The sequence below is a fragment of the Oncorhynchus mykiss genome, chromosome 21 (assembly GCF_057628025.1).
Source record: "Oncorhynchus mykiss isolate SJ-2025 chromosome 21, ASM5762802v1, whole genome shotgun sequence".
NCBI lineage: Eukaryota > Metazoa > Chordata > Actinopteri > Salmoniformes > Salmonidae > Oncorhynchus > Oncorhynchus mykiss.
In genome coordinates this window covers 28,924,792-28,949,833 of record NC_143042.1, presented here as the reverse complement: position 1 = coordinate 28,949,833, position 25,042 = coordinate 28,924,792, and the positions used below count along the sequence as shown (strand labels likewise).

Here is a 25,042-nt window from a genome sequence, read left to right as displayed (position 1 = left end):
CTTTATGGACAGTTTAAAATATGACGATGGATGCAGATTGTGATTTTCCTCCGTGCAACTGGTGATTTGAAATGTGCATCTGGTAACCCCAAAATTTAAATACTGTTTTAAATACAGTGCCTTGCGAAAGTATTCGGCCCCCTTGAACTTTGCGACCTTTTGCCACATTTCAGGCTTCAAACATAAAGATATAAAACTGTATTTTTTGGTGAAGAATCAACAACAAGTGGGACACAATCATGAAGTGGAACGACATTTATTGGATATTTCAAACTTTTTTAACAAATCAAAAACTGAAAAATTGGGCGTGCAAAATTATTCAGCCCCCTTAAGTTAATACTTTGTAGCGCCACCTTTTGCTGCGATTACAGCTGTAAGTCGCTTGGGGTATGTCTCTATCTTGCAAAACAGCTCGAGCTCAGTGAGGTTGGATGGAGAGCATTTGTGAACAGCAGTTTTCAGTTCTTTCCACAGATTCTCGATTGGATTCAGGTCTGGACTTTGACTTGGCCATTCTAACACCTGGATATGTTTATTTTTGAACCATTCCATTGTAGATTTTGCTTTATGTTTTGGATCATTGTCTTGTTGGAAGACAAATCTCCGTCCCAGTCTCAGGTCTTTTGCAGACTCCATCAGGTTTTCTTCCAGAATGGTCCTGTATTTGGCTCCATTCATCTTCCCATCAATTTTAACCATCTTCCCTGTCCCTGCTGAAGAAAAGCAGGCCCAAACCATGATGCTGCCACCACCATGTGTGACAGTGGGGATGGTGTGTTCAGCTGTGTTGCTTTTACGCCAAACATAACGTTTTGCATTGTTGCCAAAAAGTTCAATTTTGGTTTCATCTGACCAGAGCACCTTCTTCCACATGTTTGGTGTGTCTCCCAGGTGGCTTGTGGCAAACTTTAAACGACACTTTTTATGGATATCTTTAAGAAATGGCTTTCTTCTTGCCACTCTTCCGTAAAGGCCAGATTTGTGCAATATATGACTGATTGTTGTCCTATGGACAGAGTCTCCCACCTCAGCTGTAGATCTCTGCAGTTCATCCAGAGTGATCATGGGCCTCTTGGCTGCATCTCTGATCAGTCTTCTCCTTGTATGAGCTGAAAGTTTAGAGGGACGGCCAGGTCTTGGTAGATTTGCAGTGGTCTGATACTCCTTCCATTTCAATATTATCGCTTGCACAGTGCTCCTTGGGATGTTTAAAGCTTGGGAAATCTTTTTGTATCCAAATCCGGCTTTAAACTTCTTCACAACAGTATCTCGGACCTGCCTGGTGTGTTCCTTGTTCTTCATGATGCTCTCTGCGCTTTTAACGGACCTCTGAGACTATCACAGTGCAGGTGCATTTATACGGAGACTTGATTACACACAGGTGGATTGTATTTATCATCATTAGTCATTTAGGTCAACATTGGATCATTCAGAGATCCTCACTGAACTTCTGGAGAGAGTTTGCTGCACTGAAAGTAAAGGGGCTGAATAATTTTGCACGCCCAATTTTTCAGTTTTTGATTTGTTAAAAAAGTTTGAAATATCCAATAAATGTCGTTCCAATTCATGATTGTGTCCCACTTGTTGTTGATTCTTCACAAAAAAATACAGTTTTATATATTTATGTTTGAAGCCTGAAATGTGGCAAAAGGTCGCAAAGTTCAAGGGGGCCGAATACTTTCGCAAGGCACTGTACATTTACCAGTACTCCTGTCATCCATGCCCGCTATGGGAGTACCCTACTACGGCCCTCTATCAGTGGGGGCCGTCCTTGAGTGCTTTATGGACAGTTTAAAATATGACGATGGATGCAGATTGTGATTTTCCTCCGTGCAACTGGTGATTTGAAATGTGCATCTGGTAACCCAAAAATGAAAATACTGTTTCAAATACATTTACCGGTACTCCTGTCATCCATGTCCACTATGGGAGTGCCTACTACGGCCCTCTATCAGTGGGGGCCGTCCTGAGTGCTTTATGGACTGTTTAAAAAATTCTGATGGATACGCATTGTTTTCATGATTTCATTATGTCCATTTGTTTATGTTTTCTCACTTTTGCGAAGTCACTGTGCATTTGCAATATGGTTCAATGGGCAGGTACCATCACGAATTTGTCATGCTATAAAAATCTTGCAGGAATGTGAAATTGACTGGCCCGATGAACTCGGGATGGCTGGGCAGTGATTCTGGTTCATCTCAATCGCTCGTTAGGGTTGATTTCAGAATGTCACTTTGGTGATGGTACCTCACTGTTTAAACATATTGCAAATGGACAAGAGTCAAGTGGACAAGAGTCCATCAGTCAATTAGATATCATTCTGACACCAAACTGATACAAACTGACACCAAACCTTTTTTTCCAACTCGTTTAGTAGCCAACTATGACATACTTTCAGGGCTGGCCCAAAATTCACAACGCCTTCGGTTCAAACCATAAAATAAAACATAAAACACGTAGTTATGTTCTAGCTGCGGGTCCATTTCTATGTTATGTGTAGGCCTAGCTGAGGCGACCCCGAATCCCAAGTTTCGGCTCGATAGGTCCTTCGGTGCCCGAGTAAAACCCAAATTGGTGCTGAAAATCCACTTTTTTCCATGCCTTGCTACGGGGTCCTTGAATGAGCTATCGGACAGAAACGTTGGGGTCCGTCTCTATGGGCCGAGCCGGTCGCAATGCACCTAGCCTTGCGTCTCTGAGACTTTTCTAAACGTCGTCATTTTCGTAATGGTCAAAATGAATTGAAGTCATTGCAAATGTACGAGGCTGTTTCTCGGTCCGAGAACCTTCTAGAGCCACGTAACTCACCACGCACTATCGACCGGAGGTCTAGAACAGGTTTCTAAAGTTTCGGAACTCTAGGTCTGACGGTTCTTTTTTAGCTCGAACAAAGCTAACTGTTGCAGCCACTGTCTGTCTCTACGCACCCCAATACGTCCCTCCTTCCAAGTTGTGTGTTAGTGTGATTTAGTTTTCCTTTGAAATTTTATGGGAAAAATGACTGATTTACAGTTCATGGGGGTTGCCTAATCACACATATGAAGTTTTGGACAGATCTGACTTTTTTAACCCTTTGAAACAACCCCTGAGACACCAATTATGGCACTTCCGGTTGGCACAGGAATGGGAATCCAGTATCTGTGTATATACAGTATATGTAAATAGTTGTTTTTTGGGGGGACTTGAAAATATGTATCTAATGAATTTTAGATTTTAGGGTGTTCCATGATGTCATATCCTGTGTTTAATCGATTGGTTGCTTACTGTGTAATCTGCATTGCCATTGGCTAGTTATGACTGGTTAATCACTTTGTTTTTGTCATGATTTGTATTTAATAAGTCAACATAAGTCAATAAGTCAACATCCTCATTGGGGTATGCTCTTACAGAATTATGAGTTTTAAGTCTTTACGTTAAGAACTGACTGATCACAGGGTTGAATGCACTATGTCTATCAAACTGCAGGCAGAGTATGGGTATACACTTTTAGGGTGATTTTAACCACTTCCGGTTGGTCCAGGAAGCTTAGAATCGACACAGGTAGACCTCATAGTGGCCTGATGGACTGTTATCGAAGACAGGTTCATAAGGCATTCATAACCCACATAGGACTGAGGTTGAAATTAGGGGTGCAGGCAATGTATTCCTATGGGGAGAGAAGTCATTGTAATCTGTGAGATCAAAAAACCCTGTTTTACTGTTAAGGGTTAATGCCACACGGTCAAGGTTTGCAAAGATCGGGAGGACCTTAGGAACATTCCTGTGATTGAATTGTCCTTCTAAACCTCATGGTTCCGCCGCTGTAACCCAAAATCAAATGACGTTGTGGTGCAGGCTTCATTTTGGGCCTACTTTTCGAATGGTCGCTGCGCTTAGACCGAGCGAGCTACGGTCAAGCGGGATATCTCGTTGAACTCGGCACGGCCTAGGGATTATGGTAATGCCATTGCCTGCTCTCTGTGTCTTTAAGCACCGCACTTTGTCACTCCATCCTTGCTGTGTGTGTGTGTGAGAGCTTTTCTTTGACATCTGTTGGAGAAATGACTGACTTACAGTTCATGGGGGTTGCCTAATCACACATATGAAGTTTTGAAAAGATCTGACCTTTTTAACCCTTGGAAACAGCCACTATGACACCATTTAAGGCCCTTCCGGTTGGCACAGGAAGCTATAAATAAACTCATATCCTGATTGGGGTATGCCTTTACATAATCCAGAGTTTTAAGTCTTTACGTTAAGAACTCAGTTATATACGGAGGGTTTAGTGAGTGTGTGTTATTTCAGAAAATCATAGAAAATCACAGAAATCTCGCAGAGCTCCGCAGCACACTTTAAAAATATTCGTATGAACACCCTGCAACTGGATCTGTAACTGTTGAAAAAAACCCACTTATCTTTGAACATTCCCAATTTGTCATTGTACGATTTCTCTTAAATGACAATAGATAAATGGCTGGTTCTTTTTATTGACACCAGAGGCTCCTTGACTTTGACGTGAAGTGGAAAAATAATTTCTCTATTTTCATTTTGGACCTTTAATCCCAGAGAAATGGCCATAACTCAAAAACCGTTGAGGCCTAGACGCCATCTTGTTCGGGGCCAACTGCCCATTATGCCAAACCTACGCTCACCAAGTTTCGGCTTCGAAATATTTTCCGTTTTGGAGATAAGGCCCCGTCGTGATTCGTGATGTTTTGTACAATTGCAATATGATTGTGCCCTCTTGTGGGAATTTCCGGTACAGTGGACAAATGACCAAAATTTGATTATTTTATTAAACGGAAACCGAATGTCCGAGAAAGTTCATTCGATGACTTCCCGGTAGGTCCGGCCCTACCACACGGCCCGACGCCGACCGCGAATTTTTACAAACGTTTTCGGACGTCTAGTAAGGGACCGTACAGTTGCAATATGGACTTTCTCACTAACTTTACACGAAATGTCAAAATGTTCCCTTAAGGTATGTAAGAATTCCCTGTCTAGGTCAGATAGGATCACCACTTTATTTTAAGAATGTGAAATGTCAGAATAATAGTGGAGAGAATTATTTATTTCAGCTTTTATTTCTTTCATCACATTCCCAGTGGGTCAGAAGTTTGCATACACTCAATTAGTATTTGGTAGCATTGCCTTTAAATTGTTTAACTTGGGTCCAACATTTTGGGTAGCCATCCACAAGCTTCACACAATAGGTTGGGTGAATTTTGGCGCATTCCGCCTGACAGAGCAGGTGTAACTGAGTCAGGTTTGTAGGCCTACTTGCTTGCACACGCTTTTTCAGTTCTGCCCACAAAGGGCTTTGTGATGGCCACTCCAATACCTTGACTTTGTTGTCCTTAAGCCATTTTGCCACCACTTTGGAATTATGCTTGGGGTCATTGTCCATTTGGAAGACCCATTTGCGACCAAGCTTTAACTTCCTGACTGAGTTTGAGATGTTGCTTCAATATATCCACATCATTTTCCTACCTCATGACACCATCTATTTTGTGAAGTGCACCAGTCCCTCCTGCAGCAAAGCACCCGCACAACATGATGCTACTACCACTGTGCTTCACGGTTGGGATGGTATTCTTCAGCTTGCACGCCTCCCCCTTTTTTTCTCCAAACATAACGATGGTCATTATCAGACCAAAGGACATTTCTCTAAAAAGTACGATCTTTGTCCCTATGTGCAGCTACAAAACATAGTCTGGCTTTTTTATGGCAGTTTTGGAGCAGTGGGTTCTTCCTTGCTGAGCAGCCTTTCGGGTTATGTCAATATAGGACTCGTTATGCTGTGAAAATAGATACGTTTGTACATGTTTCCTCCAGCATCTTCACAGGGTCCTTTGCTGTTGTTCTGGAATTGATTTGCACTTGATTCGCACCAAATTGATTCACACCAAAGTACATTCATCTCTAGGAGACAGAACGTGTCTCCTTCCTGAGCAGTATGATGGCTGCATGGTCCCATGGTGTTTCTACTTGCGTACTATTGTCTGTACAGATGAACGTGGTACCTTCAGGCATTTGGAAATTGCTCCCAAGGATGAACTAGACTTGTGGAGGTCAACAATTCTTTTTTCTGAGGTCTTGGCTGATTTCTTTAGATTTTCCCATGATGTCAAGCAAAGAGGCCCTGAGTTTTAAATACATCCACAGGTACTCCTCCAATTGACTCAAATTATGTCAATTAGCCTATCAGAAGCTTCTAAAGCCATGACATCATATTCTGGAATTTTCCAAGCTGGTTAAAGGCACAGTCAACTTAGTGTATGTAAACTTCTGACCCACTGGAATTGTGATACAGTGAATTATAAATTAAATAATCTGTTTGTAAACAATTGTTGGAAAAATGACTTGTGTCATGCACAAAGTAGATGTCCTAACCAACTTGCCAAAACTATAGTTGGTTAACAAGAGATTTGTGGAGTGGTTTGAAAACGAGTTTTAATGACTCCAACCTAAATTGAAGTCTGTAAACTTCCGACTTCAATTGTATATGTATATATTCTCATTCATCCCTTTTAGATTTGTGTGTGTTAGGTAGTTGTTGGGAAATTGTTAGATTACTTGTTAGATATTACTCACTGTCGGAACTAGAAGCACAAGCATTTCGCTAATCTCGCAATAACATCTGCTAACCATGTGTATGTGACCAATAAAACTTGATTTGAAGCAGTAGACATGGCAGCAACGCCAATAAAGAAAATCACATCTACTTCTGACATTTGCCACGCATTTCTAAAAGCTAGCAAATAACAAAATAATACAAGCTCCGCCAGGCTGCCTGTTGTTACCCAAATTCAAAAGAGTGGCAGGCGCCTTGATGCTGTGTTGAACCTCCTCGGCAGTCTCTCATTCCACTCCCCACATAATTTGCTTGCAAGATGCCTCTCAAATGCCAGTTGAATCAGCCGTGTTTCCTCCTGTGCAACATGCTCTGTCTGTGCTCACTGAAACGTTTTTCAATGTTGAAAAAGAGTTCTCGCAAGTTGCCGTGGATGCTCCAAATGTTAATCCCAGCTTCAATGCCATCATCACAGTAGGCATTACTGTTAGAGGCCCTGAGTATCTATCCACAATGCTCTGCCTTTGTCCATTTTTCTTCTCCAGATCGGGCACTTTCAGTCTGTAGAAACTGTCGTGCAACAGTAAGCTCAGCTTCCACAAAGTCCCCTGAAATTAAGTCTAGCAGTGGTTTCACCTTTTCCACACCCATAAAGGTTTCATTATCTGGGTGCAAGGCACACAGGGCCTTAACAAGTTGGAAGTTTCGTTCGTAAAATATCTCCCAGTACAGCATCCATCCAGATTGCTGAAAAACAGTATTTTTCACTCCCTCTCATTATCCTCTTCTTGCTGGCCCATTGTTGTTTCGACCACATATTCTTTCAGATTACTACTCACTACTCTTTTCCGTTTACTTGGAGCGGGGGTGTCCACGTGCTTGTTTTTCCAAAACTCATCAAATTTACTGTCACGTCACAGTTTTTCAATGCAATTGTGGGCGCTGGGGACACCTCGGATGCCAGTGTACAGATCAGTTGCTTCAGCCTGAAGTAACTTGTTAGATTTTATAAAGGCACTCAACGTGGCCAGGTGACCAGTCCATCGCTGCTCAAGCAGCCGTTTCAGTTTCTCTCCCGTATATTGCGAAGCCAGAGTTGGTTTCCTGAGAAACTTGTAAAGGGGATTACATACATTAAAAAAGTAATCCAATGCACCCTCAGAGGACATAGCGTGCACTATGAATAAATGCAGCTGGTGGTTAAAGCAATGCAGATACGGCACTTCCCAATTTAGCTTGTCCTGCACTTTTTCACCTTTTGCATGCCCACATGTTTACCAGACATCACACTGGCCCCATCATAACATTGACCAAGAATCTTCTCAGTGCTAAGGCCAAAATTTGTTAGCTCTGACATCTGACAGGACCAAGTTAGTCAGCGATAAAGCATCACATTCTTTACTTGTTGCCATTAACAGTAGCTTCTCACAAACACGGTTGTTTTCCCCAATGTTACAGGGTACAATTGAAACATTCTCGCACCCAGTTGGGTCTTTAGTCCTATCCCCTTTAAGTGTGTTCCATGAATCACCTACTTCCTTCACAATGTCCTCTGTGACTACCTCACTCATGAGTCCAATTATTTTGTTTGGGATGTTATGAGATGTGTTTGTGGCATTGCAGGGTATTGTGCTTAAGGCACTAGCAAGTTCCTTGTCTTTCCTGAGCGTATAATCTAACATAGCCAGGAATAGTCCACCGCCCCCCTCCCGTCTTGCATCCAACGTTCCCCTGAGAGGAAGCTCGTTGATAGCAAGACATTCCACAATCGATAACACATATGATTTCTTGAAAGCTGTGCAGAATTCACAAGTCTTGAAATCTCCGCTGCCTGTGCATTCCTCAAATGTTCTTTGCTTGATGCGTGCCTCCCCAGTCCCTTGTTGCTATCAATGGCATGTCGCCAGTTATTATATCCAGTTTGGGTGAATGCCTTATTGGCATTAGCATTGAAGCTGATGTTACATTTTCGCCATGGACAGCAGAAAGCTGCATCTGCCTTTGAGGAATATTCTAGCCACTCTGCCTTTGAACCACACACAAAATGCCCGTTTGCTCCCACAGTACGGGCGTGTTGGGTATTTCCCCAGACAAACCTGCGCTGGCTCCTCATCCCCGAGGTTGTCACGCACTAACGGAGGCGTCGGTGGTTGTAATATCCTGGCGTTGCTGCTAGGTTCGGTCTTGGCGGCTGCAGGCCCCTCCTCGGGTTGGTTACCTCCTATATCACCAGGCTGCTGGTGATTAGCGTCGGCTTAGCGACCTTGGCCTCTGTGGCAGGCTTCTCCCCCTCCCTGCCACTTTGATCCGATGCTGCCGTTGTGCCATGGCGAAGCCACTTTTTAATATCCATCAGGCTATCAGCTACCTACCTAACTGTTAACAGCTAAATTCCATCCAGCAGCACGGTGAAACATTTAATTCATTGTACTTAACAAATTGACCCCGCCCTTCTACTGTGAAGGCCAATCAAAATGTTGTTTTTTTCAACTGGTAAAATGTGTATGACGTACGTATGATGCATGCAAGGGAGTTGCATGAATGAAGCATACACAACAAATTGGTTGGGCATGACGAAGGGGGCAAATTATGGAACAGATTAGGGGCACGAAATTCCAACTAAGGGGGCATTGTGGCGCCGGGCCTGATGGACAGGTTCCGAAATTAAAATAATTTCTAAACTACATTAAGTCTTGAGTACAATCAATTTCCTTCACAATGGAAAATAACATCAAATCATTATACATATACATTTGTTATATGTACTGGTTAAAGGGACAATCACTAAGTACTACAGTCTACAAAAAACCTACAGATAAAAATACTATATTGACAGCTGATAGTTATCCCCATCTCCCCCTAAAAAGAGGTTTACCAGTAAGCCAATTTCATAGACTGCATCACATCTGTGACACAGAGAAAGGATATGATAGAAAATCAAATTCTCTCCTAGAGCGTTTTCACTTGAGAGGATACCCCAATAAGCTCAAAAACAAGTTAAAAGCTTGAACAGAAGCCATAACTTAATAAATCCCAACAAAAACAGAATAAATAGTTTTCTGTAAACTATATACTTACTTTCAATGATAGACGTAATGGCATCAGGTCTATTGTCAATAAACACTGGCACATTATCATCAGACTCCTCTTTAAATTCTGCTTATTTTTTTTCTTCACCTACAAACGAGAAATATATCAAAGATATTGGTTAAATCGATGTGGTCAGGATGCTTCCCATGTGGATCTTGTACCTTTTGTAACACCATAAGGAAATGTTCTATCTTTGTATGCCCTCAGACTTCTAGGACCTGTGAGATAAAGTAATGTTTAACTTGCACTTCTAAAGGAGTTATTTATATGTTAGTGTTCTTGAGCCCCTCTTTCAGTGTCTGCACAGCTCACTCAGCTAATCCGTTCAAGGCCGGCGGAAATGGAGAGCTGCGAACATGGCGAATCCCGTTTCTCTGCATGAATTCTTGAAGGTTGTCGCATTGTCTGACACTAGAGAATCAGGCAGACCATAGGTTGCACTACTAAAGGAGAACATAAATCCACTATTAGACGTCAAGATATCACCTCGCCAGTTGCGAGACACTTTAAAAAAGTCTTTATAGAACAATATCATTCTATTCATGAATTGCGTTGCGTCGGGATCGAAAACATTTATCCACGATGTCGAGGAGGTGACTATGACAACAAATTACTCCAAAGATAAGCCATGTTGACATATACATTTGAGCCAGATCCTGCTGGAACAGAATCTGGCACCTCTGTTTTGGACTGTTTCCTGCTGGAACCCATTTCCCAGGATCTGGTACCTCGCGTGGCATGACTAATTATTGCAATGTAAAAATTCTAATAAAACAATCAGAGTTAATTCAAGTTGACTACTCTGTAATTCTCCTGGCTTCCCCCTAAAAAATGTAATGTGAAAACGTGACTGATATTGTAATAATTGGTTTGTGTATGGTTTGCGCAACATTGCCACCCTACTGTATATAGACCAATGCGTGGCTATTGCTATAGTGAGAGAGAAAAGCAAACCTGTATCTCTCACAGAACTAGAATGAAATTCAATTTGTGATCTGTTTCTCTGCTCTGATAGCCATAAGCCTGCAACTCTCATCTCTCGAGCATTGCACTTCATCATTTATTTCCTTATAAATGCTGCAGCACCCCTGATAAATTGAAATACATTTGCGAAAGTTATAGTATTACTGCTGTCTGTTCAGAAATACATTTAATAATTCAGAATACTACAATAGAAGTAAGGCCTATAATTTAGCATATCAACAGCGTATTTAAGAAATTAATAGCTTATTTTTAAAATTTGCCTAGCTGTGGATTGTGTGTATCTGTAACGTTTCTCCTCTTCGTCTGAGGAGGAGTAGGAAGGATCGGACCAATATGCAGCGTGGTAAGTGTCCATGTTAATTTACTAGAACTGAACACACAAAACAAAATAACAAAGTGAATGAAAGAAACAAAACAGTCCTGTCAGGTGAAACAACACACTAAACAGAAAATAACTATCCACAAATCATAGTGGGAAAACAGGCTACCTAAGTATGGTTCTCAATCAGAGACAACGATCGACAGCTGCCTCTGACTGGGAACCATACCAGGCCAAACACAGAAATACAAAACCTAGAACAAAAACATAGAATGCCCACCCCAACTCACACCCTGACCAAACTAAAACAGAGACATACAAAGGGAACTAAGGTCAGGATGTGACAGTATCCCAATCACAAGGCATGTCTACAGTTGGGAACGTGCCTTAAATCTGTCATTGAACAAACAGCATGCATCCAAAATAGGTATTTCACAATATTTTAAATGTACTGAATAAAAATAAAGGCAACATGCAACAATTTCTAAGATTTTATTTACTGAGTTACTGTTCATATAAGGAAATCAGTCACTTGAAATAAATAAATTAGGGCCTAATCTATGGATTTCACATGACTGAGTCCGGTTGGACGTACTACCAAATTCTCTAAAATGACAGAGGCAGCTTATGGTAGAGATATCTCTCACAACAGCTCTGGTGGACATTCCTGCAGTCAGCATTGCCAATTGCACACTCCCTCAAAACTTGAGACATCTGTGGCATTGTGTTGTTTGACAAAAATTTATATTTTAGAGTGACATTGCATTGTGCCCAGCACAAGGTGCACCTGTGTAATGATCATGTTGTTTAATCACCTTCTTGATATGCCACACCTGTCAGGTGGATGGATTATCTTGGTAAAGGAGAAATGCTCACTAACAGGGATGTAAACAAAGTTGTGCAAAACATTTGAGAGAAATAAGCTTTTTGTGCATATGGAACATTTCTGGGAACTTTTATTTCAGCTCATGGGACCAACACTTTACATGTTGCATTTATATTTTTGTTCAGTGTACAATCGCAGGAAAACACAGGTTGGAAAGACTAATCTGACTGTAGGCTACCAAGTTATCAACTTCCAAATAGAACTATTGAGCGAACAACATTGTTTTGCAAAGGAAAACAAGAGAGATAAGCTTTGGCACGAGCGTAGTGGCCATTGGCGGTGAGTGAACACCACACCATTGGGTGAGTCAGTGAAACCGGAAAACTTTTTTAGGAATATAATTTCCTACTCATATTATACAATATGTGTGTCTCCACACACCTAACCCTAGGTTATTGATGGATTCAAGACAAGGTTGTTCTTATTGATCTCAGATTCTTAGTTTGTCGGTTTGTCAGTGTCAAAGTAGCCTGTAATTTCAAACATTTGTGAAGAATTCAAAAAAAGATTCTGCTAAAGTCTCCAGTCATCTAGCCCGATGTAGAAATGCGTTTATAAAGGCCACATTTTTCCCAGAACCTAGGTTACAAAAATAATTTCCCCATGTATGCAACTTCTGCAAGCGCCTCTACTCTACTGCTCTATGCCAGTACACAAAAGCGATGAAAATGCATGCAAGGGTCTATTATAAAAGGTGATTATAAAGGTGGTTCCAGTACCTCAGAGGCTCCCAGGTCACCCCACCTCTTGGGCTCACTTTTTGTCCCAGCCCCCTTTGTCCCAGCCCTGAATTTACAACATAAACATTAAGCAACACACACACACACACACACACTTCTAAGATGGTTGTTAAACTGGATTCAGCAAAAATATTACTGACTAGCATCTCCTGAATACCTTACTTTAGATAAGTGGGACTTAAACAACATCAACACCAGTACCCGCATGTTTAAATCTGCAGGAGGGAACTGCAGTGCTCTGTGCTTGCACACAATCCTTTTTGAAACTAATCTTTGAAGTGCATCCTGATGGTGGAAATTGCTTCTGTGCCTCTATTTATAGATTGGTAATGCACTGGAGGTTGCACCTTCCATCTCTGCACCAACATCTGCCTCAGCACACTGGCTTATCAAACATGGAGGACACAGGCATCTAATATTGTGGATTGGCACGGAATCCTACAGATTTTTTCACCCCTTTTTGACTATTTCCTATGTACCTTCCATCTTATTCATAAAAGCTTTGATGTTTCTTGCCCTACATGCACTAATGAGTTTTTGTCCCCACTCAACTTGCCTTTACTTTTTAATGCAGTGTTTTGGGACCCCAAGGGGTGCACATTTTGTTTTTGCCCTAACACTACACTCAAAGCTTGATGATTAGTTGATTATTTGAATCAGCTGTGTAGTGCAAGGGCAAAAACCAAAACGTGCACCCCTTGAGGTCCAGAGGACTGAGTTTGGCTTTGAACGGCATTTTAGCCAATCAGATTGCAGATTTTCTCCAAGCCTGTCTATATTTTCTCAAGATTTCCACATTTGCAAATTGCCTGACTTTGTATATGACATATTGTTTTCCATGTCTTGTTGGAAGAAAAGCTAGATCCTTCATTTATATAAAAATATCATGGTATTTCAATTAACCTAGCTAGTTAAGACAACTAACTAGATGGTAGGACTTAATATAATTTTCCATTTTAAATCAAGATGAATCCTAATGTTGTTTTATAACAAAAGTTATCTGATAAAGAAAAAAAAAAATCAATTGTCCTACTGTAATATGCCCAACACATATGCAGCTACTTTTACCAGCCTTCATCATGTAAAGCCCAGTTTCACAGTCAATTTAAATCATGCGCCAACAAGTCTTAATATAAACATTGTGACATAAAATGTATGTAATGTATTGTTTAGACTTTTGGTATATCAACCTTCACACAAAAAGGTCAGGCTTACCAACTTGCCAATCACGAACGTCATCAGGGAAATTACCTGACCAAGGTGCAGCGTGGTGAGTGCACATTCCTTTTTATTATGAATGTCGCCAACAAAACCAAGAAACAACAAAAACGCCGGTGACGCTTACTAGGGCTATACAGGCCACTAACAAAGTCAACTACCCACAACTAAGGTGACAAAACAGGCTGCCTATGTATGATTCCCAATCAGAGACAACGATAGACAGCTTGAGAACCATACCCGGCCAAAACATAGAAACAGAAAACATAGAAATAAAGAAACTAGAATGCCCACCCTAGTCACACCCTGGCCTAACCAAAATAGAGAATAAAAGCCTCTCTATGGCCAGGGCATGACAGTACCCCCCCAAAGGTGCGGACGGCTGGAGGCTCCGGACTGGAGACAGTCATTGGAGGCTCCGGACTGCGGATCCATACTGGAGGCTTCGTGCCATGGATCCTCACTGCAGTCTCCGGGCCATGGACCATTACAGGAGGCTTCGTGCCATGGATCATCATTGGAGGCTTCGTGCCATGGATCATCACTGGAGGCTTCGTGCCATGGATCATCACTGGAGTGAGGAGATGTATAGGCAGCCTGGTGCGTGGAGCTGCCACAGGGCTTACCAGGCTGGGGAGACATACAGGAGGTCTGGTTCTGTGAGCAGGCACGGTACTCACCAGGCTGGGGAGACATACAGGAGGCCTGGTTCTGTGAGCAGGCACAGGACTCACCAGGCTGGGGAGACATACAGGAGGCCTGGTTCTGGGAGCAGGCACAGGACTCTCCAGGCTGGGGAGACATACTGGAGGCTTGGTTCCTGGAGGAGGCACCGAATACACTGGACCGTGGAGGCGCACTGGAGGTCTTGAGCGTAGAGCCTGCACAACCCGTCCTGGCTGGATGGTTACCTTCGCCCGGCAAATGCGGGACGCTGGCACAGGACGCACTGGGCTGTGCAGACGCACCGGAGACACAGTGCGCTGGGCCGAAGAGACGCACTGGAGGCCAGGCGCGCTGAGCCGGCACCATCTGTCCCCACTCTAGCCCGTCCAATGCGGGGAGCTGGAATGTAGCGCACCGGGCTGTGAACGCGCACTGGAGACACCGTCCACCGCATAACACGATGCCTGACCAGTACCACGCTCCTTACGGTAAGCACGAGGAGTTGGCTCAGGTCTGAATCCTGACTCTGCCAGTGGCCTCCCGGTCTTTCGTGCCATCCTTCCACCTGCTCCCATGGCAGGCGATCCTTTGCCGCCAGGATCTCCTCCCACGTCCAGGATCCTTTCCCATTCAGGATGTCCTCCCATGTCCATTCCTCCAGAAAACGCTGCTCCTCCTGGCCACGCCGCTTGGTCCGTTTGTGGCAGTTCTTTCACGGCTCTCGTCGTAATGAGGATCGGACCAAAATGCAGCGTGGTAAGTGTTCATGATTCTTTATTAACCAAAACACGTGAACAAAATAAAAGTGAACAAACCGAAACAGTTCTGTAAGGTGCATGAACTATACAGAAAACAACTAACCACAAAACACAGGTGGGAAAACAGGCTGCCTAAGTATAATTCCCAATGATAGACAGCTGTCCCTGATTGAGAACCATACCCGGTCAAATATAGAAATAAAGAAACTAGAATGCCCACCCTAGTCACACCCTGGCCTAACCAAAATGGAGAGAAAAAGCCTCTCTATGGCCAGGGCGTGACATTGCCAAAACGGTACTCTCTGTCTTTCATAAAACCATCATGAGCAAAGTGCTAGCTAATCTACCAGACCCAGTATTTGTTTGCATATTTCTGAGTGTAACATTTAACTCTTTATGACAATACATACATCATAAGGCATTTCTTTGAGGTCCTAGTTACACCCTAATGCAGGGGTTTGAAACTCCCGGTTACGCTGGCTTGCAAAGTGATGTGCAATTCCTATTGGAATCCAGCTAGTGTGAAGACATCCAACAATTGGAACTTTTAATCACCCAGAACCTGCATTGAGAATGATTGCCAGGGTAAAAAAAAAGAATGACTAATGAAGCTACCTAAATCATATGAACTGGAACAACCATCTCAGTAACGGATACAACAAGTCTAACTACTAACAGATTGGATTAGTTTAGAAAAATTGTATTTATCTTTGTGCAGCATAAGATTAATCAACCAATCAATGTACATGGAAAAAAACACAGGTATTAAGACAAACAATTCTGAAAAACAATGTGCAATAGAGCATGCTGGGAAACATGATAATGATTGGTATGGTTTTGAGAAAACATACACTTGTAGCTTGTTCAAATTCAACATACAATTATTAGGCAACCAGCTGCAATAGGATGGTGAATTTTCTCAACATTTGGACATATAGCTGGATCTTCCAAAGACAAACATGAATTTGTAATTCAACTCAACAAGTTTTTGTACATTCAGCTCACTGTGGGCAAAGTTTGTTAAGTGAACAAATGTTCACATATTAGCTCAATTTCTTGTCCTTCTGAAGTCCAACCAACTCACAGAATAATACTGATTGAGCAATTGGTTAAGTTGGCTTTTTTTTACAGTGTGTACAGTACAAAGACACTGTTTTAAAGAGAGTTGTTATTGACAATATTGATGGATGCCACAACGTGACAACAAGGTATGACATTCTACAAATATGACTATAACAACTGCAACTAAAACCCTTAATACAAGCTACGACTTTCACTATTTTAGTCTCTATTTTGCAGAAACTATAATTATGGGATATTTACACACAATGGTTTTATATGAGGGTGGTTAATGTATCGCCAAGCAATGTCCATATGAAATGTATAGTGAGTCAGGTGTTGTGAGAAATGCAGCAAGGAATGAAAAGGTAAGAAGTCAGCAATAAAGAATATGGCATTGAGAATTACAAAGACTAGTCCTTGAAAACATGGGAATACATGGTCTTGTAAAGCTGCCAATATTTAATTTGTACTGTACATTGGGCAATGTAAATACCTTGAGTCTAAGGAGGGAACAGATAGCTACAAGATCCACCCTTTGGTGTTCATAGACCTCAAATAGATGGATAGGTGTAAGTAAGCATACATTGGCTTCACCGAGGCTCCGATTGGGTAAGTGGAATAACATTCTGTCATGTTTCTTTCACATATCTAGTCATTCCATATCTCTGAAAACCAAGGGACTAGGGTAATGGGCTAGTGACCAAAATTAAAACTATAAACTTGCCAACATATCACATCGCTATGCTTGGCAGAGAAGATGGTCATGCATTGATTGACTTGTAGAGTAGGGGCACAATCTAAAAATGTGGGCCTGGAATACTAATAATGGGGAGGATGTGGATCAGTAACTGAGGTTGTCTCTGCATGTGCTGCCTCACCAATGGGAGTGAAGGACAAGGAGAGAAAGGTATACAGGAAGAAATCATACTGTAGTTCCACAGGAACATTCAAACTAGATAGTGCATCTGGCTTGTAAGCCACTGACATGTCTTGCCATGAGGCCAATGAGGCTAGCCATAAAATGACCTTGGACTGTGATATTATCATGCTTTGGTCAAGTGCCTGTTCCACATTCTATCACGTGTGTGCACTCAGTAGTAATGTATGAGGTAGTGGTAGTATCTGGAATGTGTACACTGATATGTGAGAAATGTCCTTTTTTGATGCCCTTTACGCACAATGTGTATGGTGGGTGACCCCATGAGCCACAGTCAGACCTCTGCGTGGGCAAAAGTCAACCATGTCCCCTTAAACTGCACAGCTATCAGATTAAGGGGATTAATTGAAAGAGATGACCTTGAAAGTTTGAACTCTTAGCCTGTTGAGCTATGACCCCTATGGCTAGTGTTGCCAAGCCTTGACATTTGGGTCAAAACAATTACTGACTTGTGCTGCTGCCTATTCATAGACCACTCAGTGCAAAATAGAAACCCCTCTTAATCAGCAAACCCTAGGATCTAATGAGTGGGGTTGGCTTGCTATAGATGTGATACTGTACATGTGCCTACAGTAGCAAAATAAAATATTCAACTAACAACAGCCTTTCTACACTTTATGCATATTTGTCACGTTCTGACCTTTATTTTCTTTGTTTTGTATTTATTTAGTATGGTCAGGGCGTGAGTTGGGGTGGGCAGTCTATGTTTGTTTTTCTATGATTTGGGGATTTGTATGTTTCGGCCTAGTATGGTTCTCAATCAGAGGCAGGTGTCATTAGTTGTCTCTGATTGAGAATCATACTTAGGTAGCCTGGGTTGCACTGTTTGTTGTGGGTGATTGTCTATGTTAGTTGCTTGTGTCAGCGCAGGTCTCATTTATAGCTTCACGGTCGTTATTTGTTTATTGTTTTTGTATAGTTTGTATTCAGTGCTTTCTTTTATTAAATATTCATCATGAATGCATACCATGCCGCATTTTGGTCCTCCGATCCTTCTCGCCTCTCCTCTTCAGATGAAGAGGAGGACGACCGTGACAATATTCCTGTTTTCTAAACTGAGAATGTGACATTACTACTGTAACCAGATGGGATAATACTGGTTAATAGTACATTTATAATTAGCATAATCACAGGCTTATTATATACAACTCGAGCACAGTTTCCAACTCCCACTTTACATGACTGGCGACATGACTTCTAGGTCTCAGGAAGGCGATGCATTGAGCCATATGCTACATCCACATCCCTTTGATCTCCTTCTCCAGCAGCAACCCCTGCAGCTGTGTAATCCAAGCCATGGCCATTGTTTTATATCAGGTGGCATCACTCCTATGCGGCACTCCCTCAACCAACCTGTCTTGTAGGTCGATGAACTCATATTCAAAATGGAATATTAGAAAGCACTCGCCATATAACATTTTTACATAGTTCCTAATTTCTGAAATTACTTACTGTGCTCTCGTATGACTCTCTATGAAACAGGCAGAATATCTATCTAAATTACTACGCACGTTGTGACAGTAATTTTATAATATGCAATTGTGAAAAAATAAAACAAAATGGTGTCTCTGTACTTTAATATACTATTTATATTTTTGACAACTTTTACTCCACTGCATTACTGAAGAAAATATGAACTTGGGCCGTAGGCAGACCTGGCTCTCACAGGAAACTTCAATGCTTTTTGTCAACTTGTCAATCGTGTCATTTCTGGTCACAACTTGCAGACTTGTTTACTGTGCGTTTTTGTTGCTAACCTTACTTGGCTACCTAACAACTTTACGTTTTTTACTTTTTAATTACCTTTTATATTTTTAGTTTTTCCCTCACTCAACTTTTTTTCATTCAACTTTTTCACTCCGGACGCTTTATCTGGACCTCCAACAGCCGAAGCTAAGTAGTAACATTAACACGATGCCTTCTAATTGTAGTCGCTGTACTCATAATATACAGGAGAACGATTGCCTTACAGCGAGGATAGCTGTGCTGCAAGCCCAGCTTCAGATGCAATCGTTAGGCAAGGGTAATTTCAGTATGGGAAAGGATGAAACAGTGTCTGTGCCACCAGTAAGTACAGATAGTAATATAAATCCCCTCGCACGGTCCCCGCAGCCGGACAACTTTCTCATGGCTTCTGGAGGGAAATGCTGTAGGAATGCTTAACCAGTGTCGCTCATTCAGCCGACAGAATCTTTCAAACGGTTCTCCCCATTAAGCAGCGAGTCGGAGTCAGAGGCCGAGCCTCTGGTCTCTACTCCTCCCGTTATAGGCTCTGAGATACCGAAGCCTCCCACCATTAGCTCTGACAAAATGAAAACCCTAGTCATTGGCGACTCCATTACGCGCAGTATTAGACTTAAAACGAATCATCCAGCGATCATACACTGTTTACCAGGGGGCAGGGCTACCGACGTTAAAACCTGTAGGGGCAGTATTTTCATTTTTGGAAAAAATATTTTGTCAGGACAAGATGCTAGAATATGCATATAATTGACAGCTTTGGATAGAAAACACTCTAACGTTTCCAAAACTGTAAAGATATTGTCTGTGAGTATAACAGAACTGATGTTGCAGGCGAAAGCCTGAGAAAAATCCAATCCGGAAGTGCCCCAGGTTTTGAAAGCGCTGCGTTCCAATGAGTCCCTATTGAGCTGTGAATGTGCCATCAACGAGCTTACGCTTTCTACGTATTCCCCAAGGTCTCTACAGCATTGTGACGTAGTTTGCGTTATGCTAATTAGTGTCAGGCGGTGATTACGCTCCTGCATGCGGGATGGGGAGTCAGTAGAGGTTTTAATCTTAAACCACAAAAATGCTTATTTGACCACAAAATCTCATCAATCCTTAAACTGACCCAATGGTCTTGAGCCAGATCAACATGTGCGTTCCACAATAACAGTCAGCCTACCTGGGTTCAAATACTAATTGTTAAGGACATTTAAAACAAAGTACTTTTAGACTTTTACTCAAGTAGTATTTTACTGGGCGAGTCATTTTCTATTAAGGCATCTTTACTTTTACGCATATGACAATTTAATACTTTTTCTACCACTGTTCCTGCAATAATTATGTGCAAGCACATCAGTGACTTCATCAATTGCTTAGCTGACTTGTGGATACTGACATAGCTTACTATCTTAGTAGCTATATCTTTACTGACATACATGCATGCATAGCTTGTTTAATTACCCTGAGGTTGTAGACATGCTTTTCCAAAATTAAGAGGGACCGGTATCAGAAATCAGTCCTGTTATCTAATGGGGTTGTACATCAGGGTATGTATTGTCATGAGAACGTTCAGAAAAATGGCTGAACTGAATTCCTGTCTCATCATTACTGAATTGTTATAAAGATGTGGTTATGAAACTCACAAGACATAACAAAAGATAGGCGACGAGTAAGTCACTATTCTGCCTCGCCCCAAAAAATTTAAAACTGTTATTTTCTGTGGTACAGTCGAGCCTAATGTTAGCACAGTGTATTGCTAGCAGCGGCAAGTGCATATCCGACCTAGCTAAAAGAGATTTAGCATCGTCAAGGATAGCAGAAAAGGATTTGAGGCAGGCGTCAGAGTGGAATAACAACGTGGTTTCAAAGGGAGGAACATGATGTGTAAAGGAAAGGACAGAGGAAAGGAAATGTATTCAACTGTGAAGACTAACTTTGGAATTAACTGCTTAATAAGCAATCTTGAGGATGAAATGTCAGTGAGTGAAGTGAATGAAGATCACGCGACTGAGGAAAATATTCCCTTGCTAGAAGGGCAGTCAGTGCATACGGAGGTTGACAATGGGGCAGCTGTATCTCGTGTCAGACTGAGTCTACAAAAAGCCACTGAAACACTTTCCACTTCAACCAGCACACACAGGTGAATCAGTCGTCGTGAGAGGTCTCACTGAGGTCACAGTTCAGTTAAATGGACAAACTGAAAAGCTGATACTCTACATCGTGAAAGGAGACTATCCATCACTACTGAACGTTCGTGGCTAGAGAAAATCACACTGGACTGGCCATCAGTGCTTACAATGACACATGGAGACACAGGCCTACCCACCATCTTAAAGAAACATGGAGGAGTCTTTAATGGAGAGCTGGGTAGCATGAAAGTTAACTTAGCATTAAGCAATGGAGACGGTCAGCGTGAGTGAATGGGCTACACCCATCGTACCAGTCCTTAAGAAGGATGGTGGATTCAGGATACTGTATGTGGAGAATTTAAGTAGTATCTGCTCCCATACATCAACAACCTTTTCGTGGGCTTAGCTGGGGGTCAAAAGTTCAGCAAAATCTACCTATGCCAAGCGTACTTGCAGATGCACATGGATGAAAAGTCAAAGCTGCTGACCGCCACGACAGGTACTGTCGTCTACCGTTTGGAATCACAAGTGCGCCAACGCTGTTGCAGAGGGAAATTGACAAAATCTTGAGTATATTTCCAGGAGTACAATGCTACCTGGATAGCATCCTCCAGAACTTGGATGCGACCTTAAAGAGATTGAAGGACTATGGACTGCAAGTTTGTAAGGACTTGCAGTCTGTAGTTGAATACCTCAGACACATAATTGATAATACGGCTTTCATAAGTCTTCTGTCCAAGGTCAAGGCTATCTTGAACGCTCCAGCTCCTCAGAACGTCAGTTAACTACGTTCTTTCCGGTGGTTACTGAATGATTTTGAACGCTTTATCCTGAGTTTAGCAACACAACTGAAGCCACTGCATCAGTTGCTTTGTCAGGACAAAACGTGGAAATGGACAGAACAATGCAAGGAAACTTTTGTGAAGAACACCAAGTAAACACTGCTGAAATTTGAGGCACTAACGTATTTCGAACTGTCATTGCCCATCCAACTGGTGTGTGGAGCTGGTCCATATGGTGTGGGAGCAGTCATGTCCCATATTCAAACCTCAGAACACAAAGAGTCAAATCAAACGTTGTGAACTGAGTCAAAGGACAGCACTTTCAATCATGGAGAAACTGTCTTAGCTAGGAACTACCTCAACGGACCAAAGTGGGTTCCTGCAACAGTCATTGCTCATACTGGTCCTATGTCCTACACTGTCCAGACTGCAGAGGACATCATCTGGAAAAGGGACACAGATAAACTACTATTGAGGAAAGCAACACAGACAGAACCACCAGTATTGAATGGTCCAGAACTGTTACTGTGTGACACTCTGACTCATCATCACCGTCATCACCTAGGGGTTCACATTCACTTTCTCAGGACACGGACTCACACAAGTACATGACAAGACTGTGACACAGGCTACTCACATGCCTACACCTGTGTCAATGCCACAGTCCAAAGATGTTGTTGAGAGTCAGGTTGTCCACCGTTACCCTACTATTGGGAGGAGGTCAGAGAACTGGCATTGTGGTGTCAGGACAACAACCTCCCTCAAGGTCAGGAAGACAAAGGAGCTGATCGTGGACTATGGGAAGCGGAGGGCCGGGAATGCCCTTATCCACATCTATAGGGCTGTAGTGAAGCAGGTCGAAAGCTTCAAGTTCCTCGATGTCCAAATCACGAAGGATCTATCATGGCCCACACACACCAACACAGTTGTGAAGAAGGCACGACAATGCTTCTTCCCCCTCAGGAGGCTGAAAAGATTTGGCATGGGCCCTCAGATCCTCAAAGTTCTACAGCTGTACCATTGAGAGCATCTTGACTGGCTGCATCACCACCTGTTATGGCAACCGCTTGGCATCTAACCACAAGGCGCTACAGAGGGTAGAGCTTACTGCTCGGTACATCACTGGGGCCGAGCGCTCCGCCTTCCAAGACCTCTACACCAGGCGGTGTCAGAGGAAGACCCTAAAAATAGTCAAAGACTCCAGCCACCCAAGACAGACTGTTCTTTCTGCTATCACACGGCAAGCGGTACAGATGCACCAAGTCTGGAACAAACAGGACCCTGAACAGCATCTTGCCTCATGCCATATGACTGCTAAATAGTTAGTTAAATGTGACCGACCGGCTCGATTCGGTATAACATAGCAAAATTGTAAACGTTTTTTTTTTTTTTTACATTGGATAAAAGTAGTGTATCACACACTACAGTTGAGGAACAATGGGAAAGTCATTTTGCTTTGAAAGTTGATAAACTTGTTACCTCACTTTTGAGAAAGTCCCTTGAATGTTTTGGTAAACCTACTGGAGAGCTCTTTTTGTCTACACTCATTCAGTATTGTTTACATCCTCTTAAAAGCCTTTACCCCCACCCATCTCTTTAAAGATTCACATGTGAAGCCATGTACTAAACAACCAAAGATTTCAAGACTTAAGGCTGGTTTACACTACGTCTATCGACATTTGTCACAGTGACATCATGAACATTCTGTTGTCCTCCGACATCAAACTTGTCATTGTCGTCATGAAAAAGAAACACAAAAACTACAGGCTGCATGACACCAAATGCTATTTGGTGGTCCCAAATAGCATAACTGGCGTATTTTAACACCAATAAAACCACACGCTTAGAAATTAATTTAGTATATGTCAATCTTGCAAACCAGGCAACTAAAAGCAACTTTCTAAACAATGTTTTGGTTTGTTTCTAGCTTGTTAGCTAGCTAGCTAGCTAATGTTAAGTTCGCTGACAACGTGTTCTCTTTAGCTAATTTGTTTTCATTATTAGAGGAAAATAAGATCATTATTTACAAGTTCATGGCAAGCCAATTACAGAATTGTGAATGTGATGAAATAAAAGCAGTGCATTGTAGAGGACAATTTTAAACTTGGACACGGTCTCGTTGGCCTAACGTTATATTCTTATATTTGACTTTGGTGCAGGTCATGTTCTTCCAGTATATGTATGTACTGTACTCTATATCATCTACTGCATCTTTATGTAATACATGTATCACTAGCCACTTTAAACTATGCCACTTTGTTTACATGCCCTACATTACTCATCTCATATGTATATACTGTACTCAGTACCATCTACTGCATCTTGCCTATGCCGTTCTGTACCATCACTCATTCATGAATCTTTATGTACATATTCTTTATCCCTTTACACTTGTGTGTATAAGGTAGTAGTTTTGGAATTGTTAGGTTAGATTACTCGTTGGTTATTACTGCATTGTCGGAACTTGAAGCACAAGCATTTCGCTACACTCGCATTAACATCTGCTAACCATGTGTATGTGACAAATACATTTGATTTGATTTGATTTGATCTCATGGTAAACACATACTACATCAAATAAAATCTAAGTTGATTTGGTCACATGCACAGGATACAGAAGGTGTAATGAAATGGTTACTTACATGGAGTCTTTTGTTTAGACATGTAGCTAGCTAGCTAGTTAAACAATTAACCATAATCCCAACTCATAATGTTACTGCCTTGCATGAATCTGTAGGTAGCTAACCAACAAGGTTCAATGTTAGCTAGCTAGCTAACATTAGGCTACAACTAGCAATGCAAATGGCTCTGAGATACGAATAATATTATTACACAGATCATACATGTAACGTTAGCTAGCAAGCCGCTTGCCAGCTAACATTAGCACGCTTTAACTTGAAATGAAAACGACTTTCTGACTAAATTAGAAAAGTATAATATCTGAAAATGTAGCTAGCTAGACTTTTACTGTATACATGGCAGGACGTTTCTCCATCTCTGTCACGGATGCCATGGTTACCCTTAGTTTGAAGATGTAATCCGGAGACAGGTGTTTTATACAGCAGCCTTCTGTGTGTTCTTTTCGACTCCTGCATATTTGCAATCAAACGGCAGAATTTTCTCGATTTCCTTAGCTATCATACTCTAAATTCACCGGGCATTCCACTTATTTCAAAACTCAGTCCTCCAG

The 25,042-nt window shown here is 41.9% G+C and overlaps 1 protein-coding gene across 7 annotated transcripts in view; it reads right to left on the bottom strand.

Annotated features, from left to right (window-relative positions):
* The window catches only part of LOC110500322 (sodium/potassium/calcium exchanger 2), a 187,759-nt gene that overhangs the window by 114,021 nt on the left and 48,696 nt on the right, over positions 1 to 25,042 (bottom strand). The window contains exon 2 of one of the 7 annotated variants that reach the window (XM_090214348.1): positions 9,632 to 9,730. The exons of the other annotated variants lie outside the window; for them this stretch is intronic. Coding sequence (XP_090070474.1) covers positions 9,632 to 9,730 — 99 coding nt within the window. The remainder of the gene's footprint in view (positions 1 to 9,631; positions 9,731 to 25,042) is intronic. 7 annotated transcript variants of the gene reach the window in all.